This window comes from Convolutriloba macropyga, chromosome 1, assembly GCF_964194025.1.
Source record: "Convolutriloba macropyga chromosome 1, txConMacr16.3, whole genome shotgun sequence".
Taxonomy (NCBI): domain Eukaryota; kingdom Metazoa; phylum Xenacoelomorpha; order Acoela; family Convolutidae; genus Convolutriloba; species Convolutriloba macropyga.
Genome location: NC_134468.1, coordinates 59,716,085 through 59,728,890, shown reverse-complemented (window position 1 = coordinate 59,728,890; position 12,806 = coordinate 59,716,085). Strand labels below are relative to the sequence as shown.

At 37.7% G+C, this 12,806-nt stretch overlaps 1 protein-coding gene across 1 annotated transcript; it reads right to left on the bottom strand.

Annotated features, from left to right (window-relative positions):
- Nucleotides 1-1,047: 1,047 nt before the first annotated feature.
- Nucleotides 1,048-5,721, bottom strand: LOC142341056 (pre-mRNA-splicing factor syf2-like). Its single transcript, XM_075391901.1, has 2 exons — nucleotides 5,059-5,721; nucleotides 1,048-1,578 (listed from the first exon to the last, which is right to left on the bottom strand). The coding sequence occupies exons 1-2, from the start codon at nucleotides 5,638-5,640 to the stop codon at nucleotides 1,108-1,110; spliced, it is 1,053 nt and encodes a 350-aa protein (XP_075248016.1). The 5' UTR covers nucleotides 5,641-5,721; the 3' UTR covers nucleotides 1,048-1,107.
- Nucleotides 5,722-12,806: the final 7,085 nt, after the last annotated feature.

Below are 12,806 nucleotides of genomic sequence, written 5' to 3'. Positions count from 1 at the left end.
CATACAGATCGCATCACACTGCAGTCATGAAAGACAGACGAAAATTTGAGATTAATTAAACAACCGGATTTGCAAAACGGCACAGTGGAGGAGAGGAATAAAGTCTCTGAAAACAATCTATCTTGTTTCATTCAATTTTTAGTAATATTTTTGTCAAAAAAGCCCAGGGTATTATAAAAACGTTGTTTCGAGGATTTTGGATAACTGCTATATTTGAGAAAATTTTTTTCAGTTTCATGACACAAATATCAGGGTACATTACGCGGCTATCAAGCAATTCTTGTCCAAAGAAATACTAAAAGTGAGCATCAGCAGGAAACGATGCAAAAAAGCGAATATCTACAGCAGTTATCCTATGTGTGATAGAAATCGTACGCTTCAAAATGATATTTTTAAGTAGTAAGATTGAGTAAATACTTATAATCTTTGACAATGACTGCAAGAGCTATTCATCTTGACATCAAGTCGAAATGATATTAAATAGAGAAAGAATTAAACAAAAAAATTTTGAGTGATTTTCCGCTATGATTTCTTTATAGCAGTAATTTTTTAGAAACTATTGATGTGATCACATCTGTTTTTTAAAGTCTTTCTTTGTAAACAGAAAAAATATATGAACTGACAAGCTCATAAAAGCTCAAAACAAAATTATTTGAAAAATCTAAAAAAAGGGTCATGGTAAGCTTTTTGACGTAAATTTGGAAAAATTCAGGATTTAAGCGACCTGATAGGGGAAGAGTAGTGAAAAATTTCGAGCAGCACTTTCCATCGAGACTTGAAAAACTTCAAAGGGCTCTTTAATGCTACCAGTTTTGTATCTCTCCGCAAAAGATATCGATCGGCCAAAATTGGCATACAAAAAAAGTAGGGCTGAAAATTTTGAAACACATTGAATTAAATATTGTTGTTGAGAAAACTATTGATGGTTTAATTAACCGCGCCAACGCAATAAAAATAGCGCATTGGTACAATCTGCAGATTCACGGTTGCCAACCCTGGCTTTTTCCCCTCATGCGTCAATTGCATTTTTTCGGATTCAAAACAGAGTATTTTCCGATTCTATGAATTCTACTTCAAAACTGAACGACAATACTGTTACAAAATATGCTAAATGGCTGTTCCACGTTCCAAATTCTGCTTAATTTCTGCAGTGTACTCTCCATAAAACCGTTCGATCTTTTTGTTGAACTTGGCGTTCCTCTCATTGATATAGTCGATGTCTCTGTCTTCAATGAATGTCCTCCTGCGACTGAATTTGGCTCTCTTAGCAATCTGCTTGTCCAGATCAGTTACCATTCTCTCAACTGCAGCTTCGGACGGTTTATGCGTTCCGTGGTACATGGAGTCTACGTGTTGTGACTCCTGACCCACTTCTTCCTTGTGTGTTTCATATTCACCTCTGTCAACTGTCATCTGTCGTGTTAGTCGATTATACTGCCTATAGGAAGCTTGCTCAAAGGATGCAAAACCCGTGTCTGGATTCTTCTTTCTCTTCCGACTCAGGAGACGCTCAGCCTCGTCCGCTTGAACTGACAGCAGTTTGACTCTGTCCCATTCTTTGCCGTCCTCCTTACATTCCTAAACACAACTCACTAAAGATGTGTGCCTTTCGTGTGCGCAACATTATTGATCCAAGGATTCAAATTTTATTCGAAATAGATTCGAAGACCCTTCAATGAGCACTCCAAAATATGCCACTCAAAAAGAACAATAAAATAAATTGAAGCGAGAATACCGCATAGTTCACTAAGAGATTAGCATAAATGTTGGTCCTGTTTAACGACTTCAAGTCATTTAAAAAATCGAAATTCACGCTAAAATGAACAGTTAACAAACGCCTCATGTATTTATCTTCATTCATTTCTCTTAGCCATCGTCGTTGGTTTCTGGATCCTTCTATGAATTTGCTCTACCAGCTCACTGGGAAAAGGTCTCGAACAATTGTCTCTTATCACTGGCTGAAGAACTTGATTAAAATGCTCTCTACCAAGAGATGTTAACATACTAGTCGCAACATTTACATCGTAGCTAAGCCTCGCATTGGACAAATTGCAATGACCTGAGCAAGGCGATTGAAAGCTTTAAAAGGCGATTGAAAGCAAGGCGATTGACAGCCCTGAAGCTCCCGCAATCTGCAAGAACATTTGACCGTTTCAGTGTTTTCAGACTAAACTCTGAGAAAACCCCCCAAATGTTTCGAAAGCTAGTGGAACAAACTGTACGCCAATTTTATTGCATATTTGTAAATACTTGTATATTGTTTGTCCTCGGCTGCTGCTATCGCGATATACCAGACATCCACGTCGCATCTGAAAGTATGGGTTGCAGCCGTGAGGTAATAGTAACGGCCAGGACTTCCGCCTGAACTGCATTGAAGCTAGGAATATATATCTAATGGCCCAGAAATCGTCTCGGACAACACACTCTCCTGTGCTGATACAGGCACTGAGGTTAGCTAAGGTGCAAACCTATCTAAATTTGTCTCTCAAACTTTGTGACGAACGACATCATGTCACCTCGGGCATGGCAAGAGAGCGTGATCTTCACGGGCATCTAACGGGACGGATTTACAAAATATGCATTTCCTCTCTGTCTCGCTCATTTGTACGCCTAGTCGATATTTCACTACACCCGAATTCGTTTGCAATAAGAGGTACGGCTGTCAACCAGGCTCCTGGTCGCAAGAGAAAAAGAGCAAGCATGCTTTCTCTCGGTCAGCTCTGTGAATTTCAATAAGTTTGTTAAAAGCGTCACCAAACAAGTAGTTTTTGTATTTTGCGCAGAATTTAATACAAGATTGAATTGCAAGACACTGTGTATCGTCAACTACATAGGCATATTTTATCGCAGGTTGAATGTTCAACGGATAAAGATATAAATTCAACCAGTTATGGTGTTTGGCCCATTGAGCCTACCCACGCTGCTTCTAGTTGATCGCTTGCTCGCCTGACTTTAGCACCGGATTTATTTATTGGAAGAAACGATAGGTGCCATTTGTCACTTTCTAACATGGTAACAATGATACTATCCACAATTTTCCTCCATAATTAGCCGAATGTATTGAGAAGTTTACAAATTTTTTGGATCGTGTAATTGATCGCAACAAATATACCGTTTTCGAAGCTCCCAGATAGTTAAACAGGATACAGCGGACACATTGTGGATCATCCATATAATCCCAGTCCTAATTTATCCAACAAACTCTCAACCTTTGGGATCTTTTTCTGTACACATGACGCGATAGAATTAGGTTTAGAACTCATTCATCCATTGCGCCAGGTTTTTCCGATCACAGTTACGACACATCTCCCCTTGATTCCAAACAGCAAGTCTCGCATGATTTGATTAATATTTCAGGAACTCCACGTAAATCTGACATGTTCCCGCAACAATGGCGCCATCGAAATACCAAAAGTTTTACAACATTTGGAACCTGAAGGCAATAGAGTTACGGAAAACAAAAAAGAACAAGAGGATCGTATTGCTGCACTCCAGAATCAGTGAATAGACATTAAATTATAAGTGACTGTTCTGAGAATGAAAAGAACTTGAAAAGGAACCTAAACGGGGCATGAGCAGCACTCATGATCTTGCTTTTCTTGGTACAATTCAAAGCGTTCCTGAAATCTATTGGCAATACTCCAGATTTCCTTCGAGTCGCAAAGGCAAAGTTTCTCACAGGTATTTTTTTGGCTTCAACAATGCTTTTGGCTTCACCTCTACACTAATAAGTTTTAGCTAAAACGTCCAACAGCTTCCGAACCGGCTTCCTGTAAAAACACAGGGCCCGAATACAGATAACCTTTCTTCGAGAGGTTGAATACCTGCTTTTAATTTCTTATTGCAGTTAGCGAAGTACTGCATAAAACAGGAGCCGAAAAGATGGGGAGCCGATCGATGCTAGCTGTATTTACCAGCATAATAATAATCAAAATGGTGTGTCTAAAATGTTCAGGCGCAGCGCAGTCAACAAGAAACAGGAAATGCTCAGAGTCATTTTCTTAGGAAAAATTGCGAACGATTGATTTCGATTAATTGGATTCTGTAATTTCATCAAATTGCGAGGCTAAGCCTCCATAATCTTGAAACTATACCTGAGGATATTTTTCTTTGGGATCATTGTCATTATTATACGGTTCAACACCATCGGGAAATCATACTCTAGCTGCCCGGCCAAAGAGGTAATGGAAAGAAACAGCTTTAGCACGGGATGTTTAGGTATCTAAGGAGTCATTGTCCCATACTATAGAGGTCTGCAATGTCTCCTGCTTTCCACCAAAACTCCTCTACGACAATACTCTTTCCTGTTGCTGCCTATGTTTTCAGTCTTCAATAACAGCGGTAAGAATTTCGGACCATTTTCCGCGATATTTTACAAGAATACACTCAAGTGTTGTACTTCGCTTCATGCTCATTTTGTCAAGTTCAGACAGTGCGGACCTGCGTTTTCAAAATTGAACGGAATTGCGTTTTTCTCGCGAGAAACAGCATTATCGTCAATTATAGCTGCAGCATCGCGAGGGATCTTTTTCGCCGTTGACAGTACAGTACTAACAGTACTTGTGAGTAGGCTAATATGAATTTAGTGCACATCCATGTATCAAATTGTGCTTGTTTGATCAAAACAGTATTCTAAAACTCTTCTTGAGTATAATTTGTCCTTTTTGTCGGGATAAACAAGTAACGATTTATTGGAAGGTGATTTGCCAAGATTGCGAATTTCGAAGCTGATTTAAAATTAGGAAATTTAGTACAAACAGATGAAATGAGTGTCGCTAAAATTCTTACCCACGAAAATCATTCCCAAGAAAAATTGCGACAAAACTATCATGGAGTGATTCGATGCGTTCAATTTTTCAAAATGCCAAAAAAATAAGTTCATTAACTGTTCTCATACTTTTGCTGCCGGAAAATATATGGAAAGAACAGTAAATTTAATTCGGATTATTGGGATAAATCGAAAAAGATTTCAATGATTGGCTGCAATTTAGCACTATTTGCGCGCTCAAACATGGAGTTGGCCATGCCTCGTGTCATTATAAACAGAATCACAATTACCTTTTTGCGCTCGTCCTCATAAAGCATCCAGTCGTTTTTCTTTTGCAGAGCTTGCCAGTTGGCGGGTAGTTTATTCACCCGGTCCTCTTCAACAACCGCGGCGTGATTCAACTTCCTCGCACTATTCTTCATCATCTCAAGTTGTCGCATTTTCTCCCGAATCTCGGACGCTGACCTCGGTACTGAAGAAATTTTTGAGGAAGATTCAAATTCTTTGCTTCTCAGTTTGAAAAATGCTTTTTTATCGAATCCACTCTCCCCAAGGTGTGAGGTGGCATTATTAACCGATACAGAATTTGATCCCGCAGATGAAGATTTTTTCCCAGGTTTATCATCATCGTCGCTTTCATCAGAGTCTGAGCTGTCACCGAGCTCTTCCTTACGAGCTTCACTCGTTGCATTCTCTGCATAATCACTGTTGGCAGTTGGCTTAAAATCTCCGTCTAGTACTGATTGCACCTTAATTTCTGCACCGCTTTTGACGTCAGAAGTATGAGTAGCTTCGGGGTCTGATTCAGAATCGCTCTCTTCGTAGTCACAGAGCGCTTCAAAGGGTTTCGGAAGCGAGAAGTAGCCAGACATCAAAGTAAACACATGTATATACACCGTGTCTCAACCAGGCACATTCACATAATTTCTAGCACTGAAAGCAAGAGATCAGATCAAGAACATATTAGATCACGATAGGAAGAGATCAAATCATCTGATCACAAGAGGATCAAATGTTGTCAGCTTACTAGAAATTGACGAGCTTGAGGCTCAAACGTCATACTTCTGGGAACGAGGAGCAATCAACTATTCTCGCAAATTGTTCTATTTTGTATTTTTTATAAAAAACGAAGTCCTCACAAAACAAAAAGGTTGCAGATATCTTGGTTATCAAATTGACAGGAATCTTAACTTCGATGAGCAGCTGAATAAAACGTTAAAAAAGATCCATATGCTATACGATCCATATACCTAATAAGACATTAAATTCCAAATTCACCTGAACGCGCGCATTCTCTTAAAACCACTTGTGCTTTCACACATAGTTTTCGGCAATCTTTTTTCAAAAGTTATCTGCAAAAAACTTGCAACGCCGTAATTGAAGAGAGATTAACATGGGTATAAAGGTGTGCTTTCCATGCAAAAAGTTTGACAACGCGAGAGATCTGCTAAGATACAAAGATCCTACCAGTTGAGCTAAGAATAGCAAAAAATGTCGCTAACCAAATTTCATTTGACATAGCCAGACCCGAAAATTCTGAAAATTTTTACGGGTATCTGAGGCTTCATCAAAACACTCGAACAAAACACTTTAAGATTAGACAAAATGACAAAACCAACTGTGGAATGAAATCGATTGTTCGTCGATGCGAACAGAAACGGAATAAGTTACCACAATGGCTTCGGTTGGCAAAAAATAAATTGAAGAAAAAGTTAAAAGATTTTTTACCCTCAAAGCATGAAAAACTCCTTTGAATAATAACGCAGCTTTTAAAAGATATTTTTATTTTAGGAAGAAAACAATTAAAAACGTAGCTGGCAGATTGCCACAAGATAGCCGCAATAGCTTCGTAGATCTACAGTCTAAAAAAGTAAAATAAAAAAAAACAGACTAAAAAATTAGTCTTTTAATTGAAGGCTGAGATGTTATATTTTGATTACGAATCTGTCTAAATTATCACTTCCTCTCTTAGCTTTTTATCAAATAAACTTCATTTAGAGACACATTCTTAACATTATCTCTCTGAATTAAAGTAAATAAAGTCAATTTCAAAGTGATGAAGTCATTTTTGAGAGTGAGGTAAATCACGTGTGACCATAAACTTTATCACGCAAATGAACAAAAAAAAATTCGCTCCACTAAGAGCAAAAAATGAGGTCACGCACGCAATTCAGTTGAAATTGCATGAACGAATGAACAAAAGGCAGATTGTGACGTCATATGGTCGTAACAAAATTCTCGACAACGAAATAACATAGCAAGACAAGTCTTGACGAATTTTCATTGACTAAACAAAAAATTAGAACAAGAACGATGTAGGAGTGAAGTCGGAAAACCATTTCCAAAAAAATTAAAAGAAAAAACTGAAAATCAATGTGTCAAAAAACACTAGCGAGAAATAGAAACTGGCTTCAAACAAAAAATACGCCTAGAATAAGTATTCACGGATCGGAAAAACCATTTACAAAAAAAATCCAATCCAAAAAACTGAAAAAATCAAAGTGAAATTGCCGCATGTGAACAAAAAAACGCTAGCGAGAAAGCGAATTTTTGTTCATACACCCTTTGCTCACTCCTGCTTTAAAATTATTTCTCACTCTGCTTCTGAGTGAAAAATTTCACGCCGCAAAACCACTCGTTTTTTCGCTCCACTTCCTGTCTCGGCTTCACCCAAATTACAACTCCATTTTGACTTCAAAAATCATGAATGTGTGAACAGATCTTAAAAAAAGACAGCGCCCCAATACAATTCAAATTCTTTGAATCGTAAAAACCAAGAGAAGGCCAATAATAGCCCCAGCTATCGCTGTGCGGCTATTTAAAAAATATATAATGTAGATATAGATAATATCGATAAAGAAAATTGATTGATGTTTATAATTCTGCTTGAATGATTTCTTTGTTTCAAGTATATTTAGCCATATGGTTATAATTTTAATTATCTTGTTGCAAAAAAGGAGCAAGAGTCCTTCCAAAATTTACGAATAAAAATGGTCATTTTCTCATCAACAAAGAATGCAAAAACAGATCAAAACGATTCTGACTACTTTGTATTTGAAATGAATGCCAGTGAAACAGAGGTATCAGAAACATTTCCAAGTTCTTTGTGAAAAAGTCACACCTGCAACAACTCAATTATATGTCATGTAGGGTTGATCTGCGCGGCTTAGGGAGGCTAGCTTTAGATTAATTGAAGGCGGTGTTGTGGGCATGCGGGGGAGTGACCGGGGTTACTGGTCGAATGAAGTTGAGTGGGGGTGTTGAAAATTACAAGCGGGGGGATCAAACTCTAAGAACCACCCTTCATATCCTGGACTTATGTCTCGACATATCTTCGGAGAATCGCATACTTGGATCCTTAAGTCGTAGAGACTAGTGCCCTCTAGGTTTTACATGTTTATCCCGTTTTTGAGGATGAACAGTAAAAAGGGTCAAACAAAAAACCGGTGCTGATTACCAAATTGATCAGTGAAAAATGTAAGAAAGCTAAAATCAAAAACTGAGCAGATACGAGAACGCTTGCTTGGCATATATGAGGCAGGCAAACAATAAATACTATTTGAAAAGCTACAAATTAGAAAATGCTGATTCGCTAGAGCTTTTTGGTATCACAATTTGGGAACTTGAAAATGACAACAAAACATGCTAAAAATTGAACATTAAAATTATCTTGAAATTGCCAAATTCTTCGTACTTATTAGTTCAAAACAACTTCCTCCTGTATACAACAACTAAATTTTAGGCTAGCAGAATTCTGGTTGCACAAAAAAGACAGTCAAGAGCAAGACAAAAAAAGTTAAAAAGTTACTCTGTAAATGAGTAAAAAAGTTACTGACCGGAATTATTAAACTGTTGCACAAGTTCTTGACGCTAATCTCCTTAAAATCCAATTTCTAATACAAATCCATTTAACCAGACAAAGCATATTGTAGCATTAGAAACAGTCCAGTAACCCATGTTCAAACCCTAAGTTTTGGCGGCCTCTAACGGTCAAAACACTTCAAAAAGCAAAAAAAAACTTTCAAAACACATACCGCTAATATATACCTCAAAAATTAGAAAAAAAATATGGCATGCAAATGATTTTTTGAACGGTGGCAATCGTTAATAGAAAGAACCATCAAACAAAAAACTATCAAAGATGACAAATAATTACACCATTTTGGGCTCAAAAACAAAAAGGGACCTTTTCGCCGTAAATTAAGGCCTTCCCTGAAGCTTCAGCACACTAAGTATTCGAAATACTACAGAAGCTTAGGTCCTCCAATGAAACTTAATACCCGCTGGGTTTAATTTCTATCCCGTTCTGAAAGGTCAGAGTCATGGAAGTGCACCGGGGCCTGATGGCGTGGCAACAGTAGGGGGGGGGGGGGGGGGGGGGTTCAAAACCGCCCTACGCATCATAAATATAAGTCTCCAAAACAGATTCTGCGAATCGCATACTTGAAGACTAGTGAGCTGAAAGGCTCTAAAAGCACTAAATGCCCGCTGGGCCCTTTCTGTCAAATGGGTCCACGGAAAAATCGGTCAAGCAAAAAAATCGCATAAAAAAGACCGACAGGAGTAAAAAAAAATTGCTAAAAACTTTGTTTGAGAGCAATAAAAAACCCAATCGAAAATCTTAAAAAATCAGCAAAAACAAAAGTTGAACTGTCGCACGTGACAAAAAATCGGGAGCTCGAATATTTTTTCGAACACCATTTTCTCACTCTACTTTAAAATTAGAGTGAAAAAATTCACGCAGCAAAACCTCTTAACTTCCACTTAAGGCGTGAACAAAATCACTATTCAAATTTGACTTCAACATAATGAAAATGCGGGGACAAATCGATCTTCAAAACATCGCCACAGAATTCCAGAAACGACTCGAAGTAGAAAATTGACCGCCCTAATTAACTAATGCACCTCCTATTCAATTACACTAATCAATTTGAAACAATTACAGGAAACAGAACAATGGAAAGTATCTGACAACAAATTTGATAAAGCAACTGCCAAAAATGCCCAGCACCCAACACCCTGTGTAGAAAAGTGCCCAAACAAAACCTGTACAATATCTCTAAATTAAAGATTGAAGAAAAACTATAGCCAGAACAAAAACAGAAAATGCAGAATTTTAGAACAGACAAAATATGCCAAAGTTTGATTAAAGGTACTCACTTTTCGTTAATAAAACATAATCAGTTATAATAAACTAGAGCTGGTTGAAGTAATTTTTGAAAACCGAAGACCTGGAGAAAATTCGAACACAAAACTGCAAAAAAGCGTCCAATTTAGAAAAATTGCGAATGAAGCTCAATATAGAGACCATATCATTTGCTTTAGATGGTCAAAAATGCTTCCAATATTACTTTCTAACTTAAAAAGAAGATACAAGCACAATCAATTGGAACAGTTAAAAAACTACTTCAGCATTAAATGAATAATTGCTCTTCGATTAAAAATAAACACGAAAAACGGTTACAAAAAAAGAATAGCAAGAGGAAGTATAGGAAAAGAAATCTTAAGAACAGATGAGAATGGGTCAAAAACAAAAAAGATGATAACCGATAAACGTCGGGCGAATTGCTCTCAAACCGCGGGCGAGCGGTTGGCTTCGTCAGTAGCTAGCCACGGTTTAGCGAGGCTAGCTTTATATTAATTGAAGGGGCGTAAGATGAGCGTATCGGGGGTGCAACGCAGCGGAGGTGCAAAAGTGGATTGGGGGATTGATGTGGGCGCGGTGGATGGCTGGGGGTGCGGTATCACTTTCTAAGAACCGCCATTCACATCATAAGTATAAATCTCCAAAACAGTTTCTGTTAATCGCATACTTGAAGACTAGTGGGCTGCACGGCTTTAGGAGAACATTATGCAAACCGGGCGCTACTTCTTTATCCCGGTTCTGAACACAAAAGTCAAATGGGTCAGACGAAAAATCGGCCCAGTGAAAAATTGTATAAAAGAGACAAACAGGATTAATATATTTGCTACAAATTGCTTTTGAGAGCAATTAACAATTTCCTAAAAAGTACCTGTTAAGTCATTTAAGATACGATTTCTACCATAAGTCATTGTTAATGAGGATCAGAGATGATAACATTACGCCACATAACAGCAGCTGAAGTGCGGCATCAACAAAGAGAGAGAGAGAGAGAGAGAGAGAGAGTGAGAGAAATAAAACGTTAACGAGAAAGAGAAAGAAACCCCAACCGACAGAGAGAGAGAGAGAGAGAGAGAGAGAGAAAGAGAGATTGCAATATTTGACAGGATGGGATTCGACTCTGTAACTTCTAGTTTTCTAGCCTTGTGAATAAATAAATGATAGAAAACTGAGAAAGGAAAAATAAAAACAAAAGTTTTCAACTTCGCAGTAAAAAAATCAACACCGTTTTTGTCTCGAAACTTCTGTCAAGTGACCCACCTCCAAGACGTAAAAAATTTCGTTGGCCAGTAATGGTCGTTAAACTCGCTAAAGAAAAGGACAAAAAATATTTAAAAAATTTTGGAAACAATTGCAAAGTTTTACTAAATCTTGCAAAAATTTAAGATATTAATATCTTAAGAACCATTTTATTGTCTCAACTCAGCATCCCTGTTTCAAGCCTGAAATAATTTCAGTGGCTCATAAAGATCCATACACTTAGCACATGATAAAAAAGTTTTCCGAAAACTTGAACATAACCGACTAACGTCGGGCGAATTGCTCTCAAACGACCGGCGGGCGGTTGTCAGCACCTAGCCACTGTTAAGTGAGGTTAGCTTTCGCTTGATTGAAGAGGCGTGAGGCTAGGGTAATAGACGATATTATCACGCCACATAACAGCCGCTGAAGTCAACAAAAGAGTTAAGGAGAGAGAGAGAGAGAGTGCGAGGTAAAACGTGAGCGAGAAAGAGAAGGAAAGAAACGCCAACCAACACACACACACAGAGAAAGAGAGAGAGAGCTAGAAATTTTTTCCATGAGATTCTAGCCTTGTTAGTAACTATATCATATAAAAAACTGAAAGTGCAAAATTCAGAAGAAAACTTTCCACACTTCGCAGTGACGAAAATGTTCAAAGAACATTTTTTGCCTCTAGATTTTTGTCATGTAACCCATCTGCAAGACTTAAAAAGCTTCGTTGGCCAGTATTAATCGTTAAACTCAAAAAAGGACTCGAAAACTGCAAATAAAATGAAAAAAAAATTCAAAAAAAAAAATTGAAAAAATCATGTTTTATTCAAAAACCGATAAAATTTGTGATATTAAAAAGCCCAAAACTATTCTATCGCAATAAAAATTGTTCAGTAACCTATTATCAAAGCCTATACGAGGTTTCTTAGGGCTGGAAGAACTTAGATAATGACAAATTTTGAAAAATTTGAAAAAAAATTCAAGTTTTATCCAACAATTGCTAAAAATCGTGATGTTCAAATGTTGAAAAACATTCTATTACCACTAGAAACTATGCAGCAACGTATTATCAAACCCTTCAGGAGGTTCTCTGAACCCTGAGGCTGAAAAATCTTAAATAATGAAAATATATGTCAAAAAATTTTAAAAATACTAAAATTCGTGATGTTTAAATCTTGAAAATGATTCCATTATTTCTAGAAACTACATAGTAACCTATTATTAAACCATCGAGGAAGTTCCTTGGCTCTTGAGGCTGGATAAACCTAAAAAACGACAAAAACTTTCAAAAACATTGAAAAAATTTGCAAAATTTATCAAAAAAATGCAAAAAATTCGCAGTGTTGAAATGTTGAAACCATTCTATTACCGCTAGAAATTATTCAATAACCTATTATCAAATCCTAGAGTGGATTCCTTGACACCTAGGGCTGAAAAAACTTAAAAAACTGACAAAAATTTTCAAAAATCTTGAAAAAAATTGTGAAAATTAGTATAAATTTGCGTTTTTAGCTAGCGGTTGTTCGTCAGTAGCTAGCCACGGGTGGTGGGGGGGGGGGGGGGGGAGGGTGCACGGGGGTGCCGATGGGGGTGGCGACAGTCGGGTGGGGGGGGGTGGGGGGCAACAGGGCGGTGGGGGGACAATAGTGGGGGGGGGGGGTC

Excerpts from the sequence above, each read along its gene's own strand:
- LOC142341056 (XM_075391901.1), bottom strand. The coding sequence starts at position 5,640 with ATGTCTGGCTACTTCTCGCTTCCGAAACCCTTTGAAGCGCTCTGTGAC. Across the intron at positions 1,579-5,058 it reads ATGAGGACGAGCGCAAAAAG|GAATGTAAGGAGGACGGCAA; the intron begins GTAATTGTGATT and ends AGTTGTGTTTAG.